This window comes from Pristiophorus japonicus, chromosome 1 (assembly GCF_044704955.1).
Source record: "Pristiophorus japonicus isolate sPriJap1 chromosome 1, sPriJap1.hap1, whole genome shotgun sequence".
Lineage (NCBI taxonomy): Eukaryota > Metazoa > Chordata > Chondrichthyes > Pristiophoridae > Pristiophorus > Pristiophorus japonicus.
The window spans coordinates 395,515,363-395,537,287 of NC_091977.1; the positions used below are offsets into that span (position 1 = coordinate 395,515,363).

General features: G+C 45.4%; 1 protein-coding gene across 1 annotated transcript in view; it reads right to left on the minus strand.

Annotated features, from left to right (window-relative positions):
* prex2 (phosphatidylinositol-3,4,5-trisphosphate-dependent Rac exchange factor 2) overlaps nt 1-21,925 on the minus strand; it is a 910,511-nt gene that overhangs the window by 53,454 nt on the left and 835,132 nt on the right. The window contains exon 38 of the mRNA XM_070891336.1: nt 7,608-7,710. Coding sequence (XP_070747437.1) covers nt 7,608-7,710 — 103 coding nt within the window. The remainder of the gene's footprint in view (nt 1-7,607; nt 7,711-21,925) is intronic.

Genomic DNA, 21,925 nt, shown 5'->3' on the forward strand with positions numbered 1-21,925 from the left:
AAAATGATAAATCACCTGTCACGGCCCGCCAGATTCGGACTTGGACCAGCCAAGCTTCTCTGCTGTCCCGAGTAAAAAACTGTGTACTGCATGGGAGCTGGGCCAGCATCCCCGTTGAAATGCAAGAGCCAGTCAAGCCGTTCCAGCGGCAAAATGATGAGCTGTGCATTCAGGCAGACTGCCTGTTGTGGGGTAACTGCGTAGTGCTACCAAAAAAGGGCAGGGAGACATTCATCTCGGATCTCCACAGCACATACCCGGGTATAGTAATGATGAAAGCGATAGCCAGATCCCACGTGTGGTGGCCCGGTATCGACTCTGACTTAGAGTCCTGTGTACGGCAATGCAGCGTATATGCTCAGTTGAGCAACGTGCCCAGAGCGGCACCACTAAGTTTGTGGTCGAGGATCCATGTCGACTATGCGGGCCCGTTTCTCGGTTAAATGTTCCTGATGGTGGTGGATGCTTTTTCAAAATGGATTGAATGAGAAATAATGTCACGAAGCACCGCCACTGCCACCATTGAAAGCCTGAGGGCCATGCTTGCCATCCACGGCCTGCCTGACATACTGGTCAGTGACAATGGGTGATGTTTCACCAGTGTCGAATTTGAAGAATTCATGACCCGCACCGGGATCAAACATGTCACCTCAGCCCTGTTATACATTTAATGTACCTGGACAATACATAAGTACAATGGTGCGCCACAGAGGGCGCTGTGGTGGGAGACCTGAAAGTACCTGCAAGACAGAGTATAAAAGGCTGCCCACCACACCTGGGAGGCACTCTAGAGTTACACAATAAAGGACTAAGGTCACAAGCAGTTACTACAACACCAGACCGTGTGGAGTCAGTGATTTGAGTGCTACATACATCACATTGGCGACAAGGACATGGACGAACTTCACGCAACCATGGCTACTCTGTGCTCGTTAAAGGATTTTATGGTGGGAAATGGTTGGGAGGCATTTACGGAAAGGCTAGAGTACTACTTCACAGCAAATGACCTGACGGAGAACACGGACGCTCAGAGAGAAGCGTAAGGCGATATTGCTTTCCAGCTGTGGCGATGAGGTTTACTGTCTCGTCAGGGATTTGCTGGCACCCGAGAGCGCCAGGGACAAGTTATATGAGGAGCTGATCGCACTCATTCATGACCAACTTAAACTGAAGGAGAGCATGCTCACGGCCCGACACAAATTCTATCACCACTGCAGACCTGAGGGCCAGAATGTCAACAAATATGCTGCGGACCTCAGGAGACTCGCGGCGCCGTGTGACTTTGGCACATACCTTGACGAGGCATTGCGAGACGTTTTTGTTGTGGGGATTGGCCATGAGGGTCTCCTTCACAGGCTGCTTTCCACTGAACCTACAGTCACCCTGAAGTGAGCCATCACCATCAGCCGGACGTTTCTGACCTCGACTTGCAGCACCAAGATGATGATCCATACAGTCTCGAACCCGGCAGGTACTATCCACAGGATAGCGACCACCACAGACAAAACTGCAGAACGTGGCTCTGCCTAGGGCAGAGAGTACGGATCCCGGGGTCCTGGAACTCAGAGTCCGTCAAGGGAGGCCAATCAAGCAGCACCATGCTGCAGAGAAAGCCATGGGGCTCACCGGTGCAGGTTTGCGGAGTACACGTGCAATACCTGTCACACGAAAGGCCACCTTCAGCGTATGTGTAAAAGACATCTGACTCACCATGTGGCTGAGGAGATGGTAGAGGCTCCATTTTCCAGCGAGGAGCAGGCAGAAGAAGATGAGGCATTGTTTGGACTGTATATGTGTACCGACGGTTCGGCCCTGGTGATTACAGAGATTAACGGAGTCCCAGTGAGTATGGAAGTGGATACTGGATCGGGTCCGTCGTTGATGAATCAGGAAACTTTTGAAAAACTGTGGGTCAACCCAGCTGCATGACCCAAGCTGGTCCCGATCACGGTGAAGCTGCGTACCTACACCAAGGAACTGATACCTGTTCTTGCCAGAGCAGAGGTGCAGGTATCTCACGGGGGCAAGATGCACGGTTTACCTTTGTGGGTCATTGCAGGCGATGGGCCGACACTTCTCGGCAGGAGGTGGATGGGGAAGGTCCGTGGGAGCTGGAAAGACTTCATTCCTCCACAGACAGCCGTTCCCCGGGTTCCCAAAGAGCAGCGCCGACCGAGCTGGAGGAGGAAGAAGCCGTTCATCGGCAGTCTAAATCCACACACAGGCGCCAGTAGCCCAGAACTCCTGACCTCACGCAATCCTGCAGCCTCAGCCTCCACAGACGAGCAGACACTGGAAAAGCAGTTGTTCAAGTGCGGGCCGATCGCTGAGGTGTGAGCCGGCGACGCGCTGCGGGCGATGAACGGGAGGTCCATCGATGGCTGACAAGTCCGGGAGGGGGGCCATGCGGAGAAAGAGTTGGGCAGTGGTCACGGCTACGGTGGAGGCCGGGACAGCGACGGCGGTGGTAGCGGCTATGGCGGCTGCAGGAGAGGCAGCAGTTACTGGGACAGGAGCGGAGGCCACAGGAGAGGCGGCAGTTGCTGGCACAGTGGCAGGAGCGGAGGCTGCAGCGGCAGCGGAGGATACGGCCGTTCTCACAGGGACTACGATGGATCGAATTCGAAGAGCCAGATTCAAGATCGGATTTTTTTAGCCGTTTTCCTTCCTTCTTTCTTCTTTATTCCTTCTATTCCAGAGAGTAAAATGTCAGGCCAGCGAGCTCAAGATGGTGGCGAGCCACGTGGCAGCAGAGCTCTGCAAAGAACAAAGGCAAGCAGTACAACTAAAATGGCAGCGCCCAAGGGAAGCCTCGTGGGAACCACAAGATGACGTCTTAAAAGGAAAATGCACCCGGGAGCCTTAAAAGGGCCTTACATCTTTGGTGGTCCCCACAAAAAGACTTTTGTAAGACAAAAGCGAGTATAAATGTGTAATGTGATTTGTATGATGAAGTGATTTAGGAGAAGAGTTGATATTTTGATGCTGAATGGATACTGTGTTTAAAATGATGGATATGAATGATTACGAAGAGACTTAATACCACGAGGTACAAGTAAAAGGGCTAATGGATCCGTGACTAACAAGCCTAAGGGGCCAGTGCGATTTTTGATTTTACGTGATTCATGCAAAGGTTCAGCGGCTGCAGATGAGCTGCCAAGGCGACTACTGAGAACAGAGGCAATGCACTAGTTGCGATACCCTGTCTCAGCGCAGCCCATTACCTCGGGCAAAAAGAGGCAGTACACTGCCACTGTACCTCACCCAGTGGAGCTGGGATTAAATAACTGTTCAGTGCACCTGCAACCTTTTGACATAACATCTGTACCACATATCATATGTGCCATACAAATGTACTGTCCATGTATACCTGCTTTCTGTTGGAGGCTATACTCATGTACATCATCACCCATGTAAGGACTGCAAATACCACATGCTTGCACCGGATCGCAAGCATTATCTCCACATGGGGGGGAAGTGGATGGTCATGGACTCACACTCACAAACCAACCAGGACGAACAAGGCCGAGGTTTCCAGCAATGGCTTTTGGAACTGGGGTGAGTGAGATGTTATGTATTGTCCAGGTACATTAAATGTATAAGTATAATGGTGCGCCACAGAGGGCGCTGTGGTGGGAGACCTAAAAGTATCTGCAAGACAGAGTATAAAAGGCTGCCCACCACACCTGGGAGGTACTCTGGAGTTACACAATAAAGAACTAAGGTCACAGCAGTTACTACAACACCAGACCGTGTGGAGTCAGTGATTTGAGTGCTACATACATCACAGGCTCAGTTTAAACCAGCCTCCAATGGGCAGGCAGAGCGGGCAGTACAAACAATCAAACAGAGCCTTAAACGAGTCACAGAAGGCTCACTCCAAACCCGCCTGTCCCGAGTACAGCTCAGCTACCGCACGAGACCCCACTCACTCACAGGGGTGCCCCCGGCTGAGCTACTCATGAAAAGGACACTTAAAACCAGACTCTCGCTGGTTCACCCCAACCTACATGATCAGGTAGAGAGCAGGCGGCAGCAACAAAATGTAAACGATGGTCGCGCCACTGTGTCACGGGAAATTGATCTGAATGACCCTGTGTATGTACTAAACTATGGACATGGTCGCAAGTGGATCACGGGCACGGTGATAGCTAAAGAAGGGAGTCGGGTGTTTGTAGTCAAACTAGACAATGGACAAATTTGCAGAAAGCACCTGGACCAAACGAGGCTGCGGTTCACAGACTGCCCTGAACAACCCACAGCAGACATCACCTTTTTTGAGCCCACAACACACACCCAAAGGATCAACGACACCACGCCGGACCAGGAAATCGAACCCATCACACCTTATAGCCCAGCAAGGCCAGGCTCATCCAGTAGCCCTGCAGGACCAACAACACGCCAGCCCAGCGAGAGCATAGCCAACACACCATAACAGACATTTGTACCGAGGCGGTCCACCAGGGAAAGAAAGGCTCCCGACCGCCTCACCTTGTAAATAGTTTTCACTTTGACTTTGGGGGGAGGAGTGATGTTGTGTATCTGTAAAGCATGCACTCCCATGTTCCGCCAGCAGGGAGCTCATTCCCTGAAGTTCCAAGGGATAGCATCCCTTGTAAGCACTATATATAAGCCGGCCCCTAAGGCCTGTTTCTCACTCTGGAGTGTCTTATTAAAGACTGAGGTCACTGTTACTTTAACCTCCCTGTGTGCAGCCTCATCTGTGTTAGGAACACAATACATGTGATCTTTAAATGTCTGCAATTGCCTATCCACCGTCAACCCTTTAAGTATCATTCACCAGTCTATCCTAGCCAATTCACATCTCATACCATCGAAGTTACCTTTCTTTAAGTTCAGGACCCTAGTCTCCGAATTAACTGTGTCACTCTCCATCTTAATGAAGAATTCTACCATATTATGGTCACTCTTCCCCAAGGGGCCTCGCACAACAAGATTGCTAATTAATCCTCTCTTGTTACACAACACCCAGTCTAGGATGGCCAGCTCTCTAGTTGGTTATACACTCCAGGAAATCCTCTTCCACCGCATTGCTACCAGTTTGGTTAGCCCAATCTATATGTAGATTAAAGTCACCCATGATAACTGCTGTACCTTTATTGCACCCATCCCTTATTTCCTGTTTGATGCCATCCCCATCCTCGCTACTACTGTTTGGTGGTCTGTACACAACTCCCACTAACGTTTTCTGTCCTTTGGTGTTCCGCAGCTCTCCCCATACAGATTCCACATCATCCAAGCTAATGTCCTTCCTTACTATTGCGTTAATCTCCTCTTTAACCAGCAACGATACCCCACCTCCTTTTCCTTTCTGTCTATCCTTCCTGAATATGGAATACCCCTGGATGTTGAGTTCCCAGCCTTGGTCACCCTGGAGCCATGTCTCCGTAATCCCAATAACATCATATCTGTTAACAGCTGTCTGCGCAGTTAATTCATCCATCTTATTATGAATGCTCCTCGCATTGAGACACAGAGCCTTCAGGCTTTTTTTTTTTAAACACTCTTTGTCCTTTTAGAATTATGTTGTAATGTGGCCTTTTTTGATTTTTGCCTTTGATTTCTCTGCCCTCCACTTTTATTTATCTCCTTTCTACCTTTTGCTTCTGCCCCCATTTTACTTCCCTCTGTTTCCTTGCATAGATTCCCATCCCCCCTGCCATATTAGTTTAAACCCTCCCCAACAGCACTAGCAAACACTCCCCCTAGGACATCGATTCCAGTCCTGCCCAGGTGCAGACTGTCCGGTTTGTACTGATCCCAGGAATTTGAATCCCTCCCTCTTGCACCAGTCCTCAAGCCATGTATTCATCTGAACTATTCTGCTATTTCTACTCTGACTAGCACGTGGCACTGGTAGCAATCCTGAGATTACTACCTTTGAGGTCCTACTTTTTAAATTTAACTCCTAGCTCCCTAAATTCAGCCTGTAGGACCTCATTCCGTTTTTTACCTATATCGTTGGTACCTTTATGCACCACGACAACTAGTTGTTCACCCTCCCCCCCTCCAGAAAACAATGTGATTAATAAACAGAGATGTTAATGCAAGAAAGTTGTTGAGAGCAAAAGGGAGACAGAGGCAGAGTGAGCGATGGTCACAGTGAAACAACTGCATCTGCGAAACACCTCCATCATCCTCCACTCTATGATTCTCTTGCTCCTTCCACCTCTCACTTTCACCTGATAGAGCAGCACTTGGGTGTTGCCACTGGCATTCAAATTTCTCTATTTCAGCTGCACTTTATCTCTAGTGCTTTGAACTTGGTTAGCCTGTGCATCTTGCACATGTAGGCAGCGAATGGAATCATGTTCATCTCCCATCAATGCAACCCCTTGCTTTCGCAACAATTGTATCAGTAAGATGATAGTTTACCTCAGCTGGAACTATGCTGTGTGCTTGGCCAGGATCACTTGACACTTCACAGGCATGAGTGGAACAGGCAGCACATCCCAGGGCAACAGTGAATGTTGCAACTTAGCATTACTGGGCAAAATCATGATAATATTGGGCCTGAAATTCCACTAGAGGTCTTCCCATGGGCAAACTAAAGAAAAAAGGTAAAAAAACTGCGCACTTACCTGTTGCTGTTGCGCCCGCTCGAACTTCCGAGCCTGAGGCTTTTACTCCTACGCATCGGAGCACATGTACGTTGGAGCTGTAGTCACATGGCTCTGGGCAGCTGATCAAGGTTTTTTCTCATTCATAATAATGGGAACTCCATAAGTTGGAGTTCCCATTATTATGAATGGGAACCCCCATTCCCAACACACAAAAAATCAATAAAAAATAGAAAAATACACAACATATTTAAGAATCATTTCAATTAAAGTTCTTTAAAAAAAGTCGGAAACATATTATTTTTTAAAGATGCCTTAAAATAAACTTACCATAGTGGGGAGGGTTTTTAACAATAAAGTATTTTTTCATGTGTTTATTTAATTTAATTTGAATGTTTTTATATATTTTTAAACACTTGTGCCTGTAAAAGTAGGCTATACACCTGCTTTTTCAGGCGCAAGATTTTAAAGGACATATGCAGGGCAAGATATTCGTAAATATCGAAAATCTTGCCCTACAAGTGTCCTCGCTCCCGATATGCACGAGATCTGTCAAGTCAGAAAATTGCGCGCTGGAATCCAGCTTCTCCGATGCCTTCCCGGGTCCGTAGTAACTTCGTACGTACCCGGGACATCAGAATTTCAGGGCGAATATATAAATAGTCCACCACAGCATTACTGCGTGACAATCTGCACTAATCTCGTGTATACAAAATGTATATTGTTTTAACCAGTTATGTAAAAGCTTCAAACTAATTTTCACATATGCAGCTTGGCAGCATTGAATATTATGATAAATGGCTCCTTTGGTCAAAAGAACTGAATCAAGCTCCAATAATGGCTCAGTTGATAGTCTGCTGCTTAAAATGGAATGAAGTCAATGAGGAACAACTCAGATTCTTCAAGTCTAATATCATAAACTGGTACGTTTTGTCCCATGGTATGAGGAATCAACCAATATTATATACATATTTTTTAATAAAAAATGGTATATTTCAAAAAACATGTCATTTTCTATTAGTATACCTGTTTCCTCATCATATCGGTAGCCTGCATCATGTAGCGTGGAGGTAGCCCATGACTCCTTGCAAGAATGATTGCCTGTTCCAGAGTGACACTCAATGTACATCTGGAAGAGAAGGAAGATACTGAATCAAAGGCCATTCCTTTGGCAGTTAGAAACATTTTTCAGACAATGAGTTAGGATATTACGTATATGCTGTCAACAAAATTGAGTTCTTCATAAAGACTATATTGAAATTTTAAAAATATGTCAAATAAAATATAATTTTCAAATTTTCCCACTTTTAAAATCTCCATTTTATTTGTTTTGGCTCCCTTACTGAAATTACGGTGATTGTGCAGCATATGTTCACCTTCAACTGAACGGTTGTCAACTGCTCAGTGGGATTTCTAGACTACTGACCTGAATGTCCACTGCACTCAGCAGTCGCACACCTGCCAGAGAGTAGGATAAATGAAGTCAATGGCTCAGATTTTGTGGTAAAAATAACAGTGAGGCTATCAGTGCTCAACATTATTGAAGAGTAAATCAGACAGCAACTTCCAGCGCAATATATGCGCAATTAAATGTGGAAATCAGGAAGTTGCTATCCAAGATGTCATGCTCCTCCAGAAGCTGCACGATAACATTATCTTGCTCAGAAACTCGACAGTCAAATACATGAAGGGCGTGAAGTTAGGTACTTACCCAGTAAACTTGTCAGAAAAGGTTAGAGCTTGTCCATTCAAATATTAGTGAATTTTTAACAATGTCATAAGTCTTAATTACTGTCAAACACACTCTCTGGCACTGAAAATCAACTTTTATAAGTACGTGGTATAATTTCTTCAGTTGTTGGAGATTTAAAAAAATTAAAAATTTAAATACAACTTTTTTTTCCTTTTCCTTTCTGTCTCTTAATCCCACCTTTCTTTTCCCTTATTTTGTTTTCTGTCCATGATTTGGCATTGAATTAACTATTCTAATTTACACATTCTGGTTCAGACTCTGCAGCTGTGAAATTGGGCCCATTTTCACCAGCCATGAAGGCCGGTTTTGAAGAAAAAATGTCAGCCGGCTCACTTCTGCCTATTTCCGGCGTGGAAACCAGCAGCCGTCATTTTAGACAAGTTGTCAGCGCTACCATTGCCTGTGAATGCTTCACAGCTATGGAAATGACCAAGATCGTGACATCAAGGCTGAATTGACGTACGATATGATATTTTGGATCTCGCCGCTTCTTTTAACATCCTCTCCAAAGCACGCATGGAAGAACGTGCATACAGTAGTATGGCAGATCCACTACAACAACAACTTGTATTCATATAGCACCTTGAATGTAGTAAAACGTCCCAAGGTGCTTCACAGGAGTATTATAAGACATAAAATTTGATACCGAGCCACATAAGGAGAAATTAGGACAGGTGACCAAAAGCTTGGTCAAAGAGGTAGATTTTAAGGAGCGTCTTAAATGAGGAAAGAAAGGTAGAAAGATGGAGAGGTTTAGGTAGGGAATTCCAGAGCTTGGAGAAACAGAAGGCACAGTCACCAATGGTTGAGCGATTATAATCAGGGATTCTCAACAGGGCAGAATGTGAGCAGTGCAGATATGTCGGGGGATTGTGGGGCTGAAGGAGATTACGGAGATAGGAGGGGCGAGGCCATGGAGAGATTTGAAAAACAAGAATGAGAATTTTGAAATCGAGGCGTTGCTTAACTGGGAGCCAATGTAGGTCAGCGAGCACAGGGGTGATGTGTGAATGATGTTTTGGATCACCTCAAGTTTACATAGGGTAGAATGTGGGAGGCTAGCCAGGAGTGCATTGGAATAGTCAAGTCTAGAGGTAATAAAGGCAACGATGAGGGTTTCAGCAGCAGAGGCAGAGGCGGAGATGGGCAATGGTACGGAGGTGGAAATAGGCGGTCTTACGAGCAACGATAGTGTTAAATCCAAGGAAGAGGCATACAAATTGTCCAGAAAAAGCAGCCAACCTGAGGACTGGGAGAAATTTAGAATTCAGCATCGGAGGGCAAGGGGGTTAAGTAGGAGGGGGGAAATAGAGTATGAGAGGGAGCTTGCCAGGAACATAAAAACTGATTGCAAAAGCTTCTATAGATATGTGAAGAGAAGAAGATTAGTGAAGACAAATGTAGGTCCCTTACAGTCAGATTCAGATGAATTTATAATGGGGAACAAAGAAATGACAGACCAGTTGAACAAATACTTTGGTTCTGTCTTCACGAAGGAAGACATAAATAACCTTCCGGAAGTACTTGGGGACCGAGGGTCTAGTGAGGAGGAGGAACTGAAGGATATCCTTATTAGGCGGGAAATTGCGTTAGGGAAATTGATGGGATTGAACGCCGATAAATCCCTGGGGCCTGATAGTCTGCATCCCAGTTGGAATCAATTATTAAAGATGAAATAACAGCGCATTTGGAAAGCAGTGACAGGATCGGTCCAATGGATTTATGAAGGGGAAATCATGCTCGACAAATCTTCTGGAATTTTTTGAGAATGTAACTTGTAGAGTAGACAAGGGAGAACCAGTGGATGTAGTGTATTTGGACTTTCAAAAGGCTTTTGACAAAGTCCCACACAAGAGATTGGTGTGCAAAATTAAAGCACATGGTATTGGGGTAATGTACTGACGTGGATAGAGAACTGGTTGGCATACAGGAAGCAGAGAGTTGGGATAAACGGGTCCTTTTCAGAATGGCAGGCAGTGACTAGTCGGGTGCCGCAGGGCTCAGTGCTGGGACCCCAGCTATTTACAATATACATTAATGATTTAGATGAAGGAATTGAGTGTAATATTTCTAAGTTTGCAGATGACACTAAACTGGGTGGCGGTGTGAGCTGTGAGGAGGATGCTAAGAGGCTGCAGGGTGACTTGGACAGGTTAGGTGAGTTAGCAAATGCATGGCAGATGGAGTATAATGTGGATAAATATGAGGTTATCCACTTTGGGGGCAAAAACACGAAGGCAGAATATTATTGAATGGCGGCAGATTAGGAAAAGGGGAGGTGCAACGAGTGGTGGGCATCATGGTACATCAGTCATTGAAAGTTGGCATGCAGGTACAGCAGGCGGTGAAGAAGGCAAATGATATGTTGGCCTTCATAGTTAGGGGATTTGAATATAGGAGCAGGGAGGTCTTACTGCAGTTGTACAGGGCCTTGGTGAGGCCTCACCTGGAATATTGTGTTCAGTTTTGGTCTCCTAATCTGAGGAAGGACATTCTTGCTATTGAGGGAGTGCAGTGAAGGTTCACCAGACTGACATATGAGGAGAGACTTGATCGACTGGGCCTTTATTCACTGGAGTTTAGAAGGATGAGAGGGATCTCATAGAAACATAAAATTCTGACAGGATTGGACAGGTTAGATGCAGGAAGAATGTTCCCGATGTTGGGGAAGTCCAGAACCAGGGGACATAGGCTAAGGATAAGGGGTAAGCCATTTAGGACTGAGATGAGGAGAAACTTCTTCACTCAGAGAGTTGTTAATCTGTGGAATTCCTTACCGCAGAGTGTTGTTGATGCCAGTTCGTTGGATATATTCAAGAGAGAGTTAGATGTGGCCCTTATAGCTAAAGGGATCAAGGGTATGGAGAGAAAGCAGGAAAGGGGTACTGAGGTGAATGATCAGCCATGATCTTATTGAATGGTGGTGCAGGCTCGAAGGGCCAAATGGTCTACTCCTGCACCTATTTTCTATGTTTCTATGTTATGCTTAAAGGGATACACACAACTTTCAGGTAAGTTTAGATCTTTGCTTTTGTACTGGTTTTTTTACATTTTATTGGAGTAGTGGCTTGGTATAATACATTTAACAAATTGTTAAAGGATAAAGAGAGTGCAGGGAGTGCTGCTGGACATTTGCAAGGGTTTGGTTATTAAAGGAAGGCCTCTGCAACCCAGTCCTGGGGGCTCTAGTTGCAGTCCCCCTTGGGCTGCATGGAGATGGAGCAGAGGCAGCAAAGGGGACAAGCTGCTCGCAGAGGGAGGAGGCGGAGGATGGGTAGGGTTGTGGTGAGGGGTGTGGGGGTAAAGTACGAGGTGCATGCTTATACCATGTGCAGCTTGTAAATCAGAAGAGATTGTAGCATGAGGGGGAAGTGGGATATGAGAAGGAGGATTCTGGTATCATGTATACTTTCAGCTCCACTGCTGGCCGAAGACTCAGCCATGTCCCTTCCAGAATGGCCTGCACTATCTCCTCCAAGGGGGTGAGGTTAAGCTAGGAATGTGAGGTGTGCCTTGTGTTTGGTAGAGATTGATGATAGGTAATTGATGGGGGGAGGGGTCATGCATTGAGCAGTGTGTGAGGCTAGTGGTTCAGTTGGTAGGAGATGGCTTTTTAAGATGCATTCACTGACCTTGACCACTCATCTGAAGTCATGAAACTTCCTTGGGCATTGGAACCAGGACCTGGGGGTGGGGGCGACATTGCTGGCAGTGATGGCCTGCGTGATCTGGTCCCTCATCCTTCTTTCAGAAGGGCCTCCTGGCCCCCTGTGGGTAGAGGACCTCTTTTGCAGTGTTGACCCCCCCCTGCACAAAGGTAAAGTGCTGCGTCTGAGACCATGGGTGCCCTTTCCCTGGCCTGTTGAGTCATTTTGGTTAGTGCTGAATTTCACCATTTTTCAGCAGCAGAAGACAGCTCACCTTTAAGTGGAGCAAAGCTAGCCTCGCTCGAAAACCACGAACTTCGGCCCCCTGCTGAGCACACAGCTTGTCAGTAGCGCATTCAGCGTTAGGCTATACGCAACAATGATTATAATTAGCAGGCAGCATAAAGTTGATTTGCTGCCGGCGCTCCTTTAACAGGCTCAGGCATATCTTGCATTGTGGTACTCACGCCCGTTTTTTTCTGCGTTCTCAAATTTCTAGGCCTGCATGTTTCAGTAAGAATTCGTCATTCTGATTGTTAAGGGGATACACAGTTGCATACCCTGCTCACATAGATCCAAGATCCCCTGTAGAGGGCACCTCGATGTTTTAGGTTTCCAATAACTACAAGTTCCAGTGCAAAAGCCCACAAAAAAATCAGTGGGCAAGTGTAAATGTCATGAATGGCTCGCACCATTCGTTTACCGTTGACCACAAAATCCTGGCCATTATGTTTCTGAAAGTAATTGCACTTTATGGACAAGCCCCGAAATAAAGAAACTCAGCAATGACGTAGCTGGTGAATTTGAGTATGAACTCCAACCCAGGAGTGCAGCCATATAGAGCAAGCATCTTTAATCGCCATGCTAATGGGAAACCAACAGGGATGCTGAGAAAAAATGTTAAATGGGGTTTCTGCTGAACTTTCGCTGAAGTTATGGCGGCGGAGTAGCAGAAGCCCCGAGGAAATTCACTCCCATAAATTAAAAGATAAAGTACTGTTAAAATAAATGCCAGGATTATGAAGGCAGATAAGAAGCATTTCATAATACAACAACAGACCATGGGCTGCATTTTCACCACCATGCTGCGCTGTTTTTTTGGCCAATGCTGTTTTCTTTTGGAGCAGACTAAAATCTACAAGTTTCGCCAAGGTTTCTGCACCATTCTAAGGTAGGTACGTCCGATTTTTTAAGTTACCAATTTTTTTACGTCACTGGGGGCGGAACCTGCCGGGTGCGCCATTTCTGGCCATTTAAGCGAGTTTGGCCAAGTACAATTCTTTTCTAAAACAACGTGCTGCACTCTTCTGAAAAACCTTCCCTACACTTAGGGAAATCGGCGCAAAGAGAAAAGAAAATTGGCAGAAAGAAGACGCCATTGTTTCAGCGGAGCTAAAGACACGGCACGGGGGGCAGAGTCCTTTCGGCGCGGGATGACAGTGGGCCGGTGCAGGGTCCTTTCGGCCCGAGATGGAAGCGGGCTGGTGGTGGTGGGGGATTTCGGCCCAGCACTGTAGAGGTGAAAATAATCTATAAATGCTAACAAGGAATAAAGGAATTTCTTAATGTTTCATATATTGAGATTTCAGTCTGTTGTCCAAGTCTCACTTAGTGATCTATTTTACAAAGGGTAAATACTTTATTTATGCCTCAGCCCTTCAGTGTGTCTCTCGTTACCCTAGCAACCACAGTTTTTCGTCGTATGATTTAAGCTCCACCCACAGAGCTTAAGGACATCTGTGCCACTCCAAAATGCCAGCGAAACTTGGAACTTTTTTTTGTGGAGGTACTCCTGATCTTTTAGTGGCCCAACTGCGCCAAAAAAAAGTCCATGTGAAAAATTGAGAGTACTTTGTACAGCTAAGGCCAAAACTGGCAAACGACCTCTCTAACGGTCTTTAAATGTTCAAAGAAATCAATTTAAATTTTAAATGAACGGATGTCATTAAGCTCACATTCTTTTAGACAGTCAAAAATAATTTCCACAACAAAATCATCGTTTCTCAAGATCAAAAGACTCCAATGACTATATTCTTAGAAATTAAGATCAGTAGCCTAAGACCTGAATGCTGTTCAGCCTTTAGACACCTTGGGCTCAAGTTTCGGACCCCCGTTAGAACGGTGCACATCGGAGAGGCCCGCCTAATTTGTAGAACAGAAATTGCACCGAATACTTACCTCGCGATTCTCCGATATCTGTCGGCTCGTTTCCAGCTCGGCGCGGCGCAGCAGGAGCTGCTGGGGGCGGAGCTACAGCCCTGCACCAAAAACAGTGCCGGCAGCTGCGCCCATGCGCAGTAGCTCCTGGCCCTTCCAGTGCGTCCTGTCTCTGGACGACGACCCTATCCCTGGCCGAAGGGACGTCGCCCCTATCCCAGGCCTAGTGGCCTGACTGTCCTTACCTCTTCCACGGCAGCCCGCCCGGCATCCGCCTGGACTCCTCCGCGGCGGCGGGGCCCGCCCGAAGTCCTAGTCGGGGGTCTGTCGTCTGCTGGGGGCGGGCCCCGCCCGAAGTCCTCAGCGTCGGGGCCCGACCGAAGTCCTCGTCGGCTGCAGGGCCCGCCCGACCGGTATCTCCTGGGGGGAGCCCATCCCAGCAGGCTGTTGGAGGGCTCCCGGTGCTGCAGTAGGCGAGTACAAACTTTAATTTTTTTATTTATTGATTGATTTTATATATTTTTATTTTTTTTATTTTTTTTGTTTGATTTATTGGTTGATGTATTGATTTATTTATCGTTTAGTATTGATGATGGCGATTTAATTGTAAAAGTGAAGTGTTTAATGCTTGTAAACTTCCTTTCACCCCATCTCTCGTTCCCTGTGCCTAATTTATAAAATGTAGGCAAGGTTTTTTTGCGCGTACAAAAATCCACACTTACTCCATTCTAAGTTAGTTTGGAGTAACTTTTCGCTGTCTAAACTTGCAAAACAGGCGTAAGTGGCTGGTAACACCCCCTTTTGAACAAAACTGTTCTAAAATGAAACTATTCTAACTCACTTGAATTAGAGCAAACTAAATACCAAGAATTGCAATTTCTAAGATATTCCATTCTAAACTAGTTGCTCCAAAAAAATAGGAGCAACTTGAGCCGAAACTTGAGCCACTTGGTTCCACACACTGAAATACTTTCCCTAAACACATCCACATTACCTAACTTCAAAAGCAGCCTGAAACCTACCTCTTTGACCTTGCATTCAGTTATCTCCCAGAAATGCTCAACATCTGTTTTCACCTCTTAAGTGCATTGGGACATTTTATTGCATTAAGTATTAATATAATTTTTAGTGGTTTCTAGTCTCATACAAATTAAATTTTTGGAGTTGAAAATAAATCTTATTGGCACTACATGCTTGAAGCAAACCAGTTTTGGCAGCGAGCTTTCAAATGTCTTTTACCTCTTACAGAGGCCATGTTTTTCATACCTTATCAGTTCGATTTCATTGCATCAGTCATACTGTTTCACTAACTACTCTTACAAGATCATATTTCCTTTATTCTGCAGTATTTAATCCAAATTATTTGATCCCATTTCCTTTGTCACAATTCCCCAAAAATCTCACTTCTTTATGGTATGAAAGCTAATTCTGTACTTTGACTGCTAATAACATCTGCTTAATAACAATTACATAACTTTTTCACTCTTCGGAACAAATACAATTCTAATTATTTGGGAATTGAAGGTTTATCTCTGTACAGGCTCAGTGTAAGTAACGGTGGGAGAAGCATTCCTTCCTTCCTTCCCCTGGACCTGGTGTGCACCTTCTCCTTTCTTGCCCCATTTTAAAACAATGTGGTTAAATATGTTGATCCATTATGATATATGGTGATGTATCATTTGCTACTTTGCTGTTGGAGCTGATAGGGCCATTTCGAGTTGGTGATGTAAAACCTTCAGTTCTATTTCTCCACAGAATAAATACAATCACACAATCAAGAGAAACTGTAACCCACATTATTCTTAAATACAGAACTTATCATGGCAAGTAGTCCCCAGCTAATTCTTTAAAGCTCGGATCTCTACAGATAAAATACTTATCTTTTACATAGTGCCATCTCATCTAATCTCTGACTGGCTAGACTTCCTTTGGCAGAAAATAGTTATTTCAACTATTAGACAATTTTGTCTTATCTAATTTACTGAGGAATGTAATTTGTGTGTACAGTTAAAGAAAAAATAATTTACTAAAGTTAATTATATAGGCAATTCTTGTCAAAATACATTGGGATAAAATCGATCCACACAGATTTCAGATCGGGTACCACCAGTAAGATAGTGTCACCTTCACCAAGAGCAAAACAATTTGTACTGGGTGTAGCTGAATTACTTCGAGTTTTCAGAATGATAATATTTGATTGCTTGTGTTTATCATTTGAATTTAGTTCTGGTTTATATCGTTGGAGTTTATGGTACCTGGCTCCATCCTCTCTTTGTAATAAGAGAAATTTTAATTCTTTGGAAGTGGTGGAGGAGAGGAGCTTGGACCGGGAAGGAACGGGGAGAGAGGAGCTCAGGGGGGCAGGGGTAAGGAGTTTGGAGGGGAAGAGAGGAGCTCAGAGGGGGGAAGAGAGGAGCTCGGGGGGGGGGGTGGGGGGGGTGGAAATAGAGGAACGCGGAAGGGAGGGAAGAGAGGAGCTTGGTGGGGGGAGGAGGTCAGGAAATCAGGGTAGGTCAGAAACAGGTGGCGGGACAGGTCAGGAACTTGGAGAGAGGGAAAGGTCAGAAACTCGGGGAGGAGGAAGGTCAGTAACTTGGGGGGGGGGGAAAAGAGAGGTGAGGATCAGGAACTCGAGGGGAGGTCAGGAACACGGGCAGGGGGAGGGGATGGTGGGGGTTAGAGCATGAAGAGAACAGTGGAGATGGAGGAACAACATGACCCAGGTCTAAAGGGAGGGGGATGAGAGTGAGAATGTACTCTAGATGGGATGACGGATAGCGTTCTTCCCCCCTCTGTTAGATGTGGATCGTTCTTCCAACCGGATGAATTAGTGAATCCCTTCTCACACTCTGAGCAGGTGAACAACTCTCCCCAGTGTGAACTCACTGACGTGTCAGAAGGTTGGATATACAGAGGCACCCCACACACGGATCCCACACCCTGCACACGAAACCCACACACAGCTTCACATACATGGATCCTTCATTCTGAATTAAATAATTTTTATCACTTCCAGAAGGAAAAAAAACATAAAGCTCCAAAGAAGTAACTAATCTACTAATTAGAACATAAAGGGCTCAATTTTCCCTCAAGCCGTTTTTTGGCGTACTTGAAGAGTTATGCCCATTTTATTGGGGCCCAACTACGCCAAAACAAAAATCATCCAAATTTCCCCGTTTGAATTGTTCATTTTGTTGCCGCCTAGCCTGTCCTTTAGCTTTGGGGGTGGAGCCTAAGATCTGCCCAAAAGATGGGGTTGCCAGGGTAACGAGGGACACACTGCTGGCTGAGGCTGGAAAGTGAAACATACAACACATTCTGGCCAGCTCACAGCAACCTGCACAAGCACCTTGCACATTGCAGCGGCATCCAGCATTAAATTATTAAAGTGTTTATGCCAAAAGTCAATCCCTCCCCCCCTCCATCCCGGTGCCGCACATAACCCTGGCCGAAAGGCCTCCCGGTGCCGGGTGCCGCTCCTAAACCTGGCCGAAGGGCCTCCCCCTCCCGGTACCGGTTGCTGCTGCTAGCCCTGGCCGAAGGACCTCCCCCTCCCGGTACCTGTTGCTGCTGCTAGCCCTGGCCGAAGGGCCTCCCCCTCCCGGTACTGGTTGCTGCTGCTAGCCCTGGCCGAAGGGCCTCCCCCTCCCGGTACCGGTTGCTGCTGCTAGCCCTGGCCGAAGGGCCTCCCCCTCCCGGTACCTGTTGCTGCTGCTAGCCCTGGCCGAAGGGCCTCCCCCTCCCGGTACCGGTTGCTGCTGCTAGCCCTGGCCGAAGGGCCTCCCCCTCCCGGTACCGGTTGCTGCTGCTAGCCCTGGCCGAAGGGCCTCCCCCTCCCGGTACCGGTTGCTGCTGCTAGCCCTGGCCGAAGGGCCTCCCCCTCCCGGTACCGGTTGCTGCTGCTAGCCCTGGCCGAAGGGCCTCCCCCTCCCGGTACCGGTTGCTGCTGCTAGCCCTGGCCGAAGGGCCTCCCCCTCCCGGTACTGGTTGCTGCTGCTAGCCCTGGCCGAAGGGCCTCCCCCTCCCGGTACCGGTTGCTGCTGCTAGCCCTGGCCGAAGGGCCTCCCTCCTTCTGGTACCGCTCCTAACTCTGACCGAAAGGCTTCCTTCCCCTCCCGGTGCTGGTTGCTGCTCCGAATCCTGGCTGAAAGGCCTCCCTCCTCCCCCCTCTTCCCCTCTCTTTCTGCTGTTGCTATCCGGGCCATGGAACTGCATCTGCTGTGCTGATTCGCTTACCTGCGCTGATTTTGTTAACTGCCCAGAAGGTTTTTCCAGAGCGATCACATACGCTGTCCTAAGAAAAATTGGAGTAAATCGGAGCTGGCCAAACTTAAATGGCCAGAATTGGTGCGGGTGGCAGGTTACACGCCCAGTGAGGTAAAAAAAAAATCGTAGACTAAAAAAATCCTACCTAAGTGAATTACGCTGGCACAGAAACTTTGGGAAACTTGGAGATTTTAATTTACTCAAAATAAAATGGTGCAGACCAAAAAAACAGTGCAGATAATTGGGAAAAATTGAGCCCATAGTCTTTTATTTTACCAGCCAAGGACATTTATAATTTCAACTGCAGAACACTAGATAACAGGATCTTCACAAAGCTAACTACATTTCCACTTTCTATGGGGTAGTGCCAAAATTGGATCAAATTATACATTCCAGATAAATGTCAGGTGTGTCTTGTCCTCCAAGGGGAGCAATCAGAAATCTGGTCCAACCCACTGGTATTGCAAATAAACACAGCAATAAAACTGACTGCCTTTCCTCCCCTTTGGAGGCATGGGCTTAAAGAAAATATCACCTGCCATTCTTAAAATGAATAGGAGTCACCTTGACTTAATGGATTTGGGATCACAACTAACCCACATTGTATCAGATTGAAATAGATGATGAGCTACAATATTTCACATACTGTTTTGACTGGTTTCAATATATATGCTTGCAGCCTGTGACTAATTTTATAAAACTGTGTGAAAACACTTTGTTCTAAAATATAGCATTTGAACTCAATACATTCACAAATGCTTTCTGTGAAGAAAAAAAAAATCAAAAATCTCAAACCATGTACAAACACCATTATTTTGCCCAATTTAATGATGCAATTAAAATAGCATTCTAAATAATGTTGTCCAAATCTTTAACACATTTCTATGAAATTAATTTCTTTGTTTTTTTAAAAAAAGAGGGGTTAATCCTCTGAAATTAACATTTTTGTGCTGACACTGCACCATGAGATTTAACCTCATCTGTTATTATCTCATCATTTAAACAAACTAGAATTTAACTAAACTGGCTACAATAGGTAATCAAGACAATGACAAAGTTGTCTACGTTGCCTGCAGTTAATGCTTCTACTGAAAATCAGGGCACTTGGAGATAAATTTTATGAGCAAAAGGTCAGTGCAGGACTTTGTGTAACTAGTACATATTGGGAATTCAGGCATGACGATCAATGTGCTTTAATTAATGGCTGCACGATTTTCGATTATAATGGACAGAAAATCATGTAGGCCACAAATCAGGCACAAAGACCCCCCACCCAAGTTTCCTGTTATGCAAAGTTAATGGAAGCAGTTAATCATAAAATGTATCTCCTCGTCAGGTTTGTATTTTTCTACAGTCTGAACTGCCTCGACCAACTGCACCACATTAGCCAAATATATATTCTAATTAATTTACCTTATCAGTTCCACAGAACACTTACAATTGTAAATACCTTACTGGAATAGATAATTTAATTGCCTATTTTGATCTCAAATTTATAACCATATCAACTGATTAATTATACCTCAATAATTCATGCTTACTGCATACTAATTGAAAAAAGACATGTTAACTGAAATACCATTCAAATTTATACTGCAACTATTTCACTCAATCTTACCATAAACAATTGAATTATTCCTGACTTTTTACTTTTATAGATCTGACCTCTACAATGCCAAAATATTACAACATTGGCTGTTTATAAAGCATCACTGCATCATATCGTAAAATGGAAGCTGTTTATAGTCAACTGGGATGAAGTGAAACTTTTTATGGTGCAAGTAAACCAATTAATTTACTCTGCAAAAATGAATGCATTCTTAATAGTGAAACTATAATCTGCTCATATTTAGAATGAATGATAATCTTCCATTGCCTAGCCCATAAAGAGAAGTGACTGTATCTCACAAATTCTATGGGAACCAGTATCGATCTCTAAAAGCACTTGATCTCTGACAGTTTAAGAAAGTTAACCAGTTATTATACTATAACTACATATTTTGAATTTTCAGTTTAGTGAAACAGAGTATAAACAGCCAGGAGTTATTTTATCTCATCATACAGCAGAATAAAAGTGCCTATGTCTTTTCCTCAATGCAGTTCTCGACTGGACATTCACATCAAGCTGCTCTTTTATATCAGGCTTCTTTAACATTGAATTAGGACTATATTGAGTTACAGAATTACCTGTCCTGATATATTTACCCAAGAAATTAGTCTCAGCACATGTACTCAGTAAATGACTATCTTCCAGCACTCGAAGACGGCCTTCACTACAAATCCGCAAGGTTTTGCGTCAGAACATGTATACCAGTAACTGGATATAACGTAGGTTCAACGTTTGAGCAGTCTGATAGTAAAGAGCAGGGTGATGCCCTTGAAGTCGATGGCAGTTCCCCTCGCCTCTCCCCTGACATTCAGTTCTTGGATCTAGGCTGTGGTCTTGGAAATAGCAGATACATTGACAGTCATTTTCCAACATTCCATAGACTCTGGATCAGTTCCTAAGGAGTGGAGAGTAGCCAATGTAACCCCACTTTTTAAAAAAGGAGGGAGAGAGAAAACAGGGAATTATAGACAGGTCAGCCTGACATCGGTAGTGGGTAAAATGATGGAATTAATTATTAAGGATGTCATAGCAGCGCATTTAGAAAGAGGTGACATGATAGGTCCAAGTCAGCATGGATTTGTGAAAGGGAAATCATGCTTGACAAATCTTCTGGAATTTTTTGAGGATGTTTCCGGTCGAGTGGACAAGGGAGAACCAGTTGATGTGGTGTATTTGGACTTTCAGAAGGCTTTCGACAAGGTCCCACACAAGAGATTAATGTGCAAAGTTAAAGCACATGGGATTGGGGGCAGTGTGCTGATGTGGATTGAGGACTGGTTGGCAGACAGGAAGCAAAGAGTAGGAGTAAATGGGTACTTTTCAGAATGGCAGGCAGTGACTAGTGGGGTACCGCAAGGTTCTGTGCTGGGCCCCCAGCTGTTTACATTGTACATTAATGATTTAGACGAGGGGATTAAATGTAGTATCTCCAAATTTGCGGATGACACTAAGTTGGGTGGCAGTGTGAGCTGCGAGGAGGATGCGATGCTATGAGACTGCAGAGTGACTTGGATAGGTTAGGTGAGTGGGCAAATGCATGGCAGATGAAGTATAATGTGGATAAATGTGAGGTTATCCACTTTGGTGGTAAAAACAGAGAGACAGACTATTATCTGAATGGTGACAGATTAGGAAAAGGGGAGGTGCAAAGAGACCTGGGTGTCATGGTACATCAGTCATTGAAGGTTGGCATGCAGGTACAGCAGGCGGTTAAGAAAGCAAATGGCATGTTGGCCTTCATAGCAAGGGGATTTGAGTACAGGGGCAGGGAGGCATTGCTACAGTTGTACAGGGCCTTGGTGAGGCCACACCTGGAGTATTGTGTACAGTTTTGGTCTCCTAACTTGAGGAAGGATATTCTTGCTATTGAGGGAGTGCAGCGAAGGTTCACCAGACTGATTCCCGGGATGGC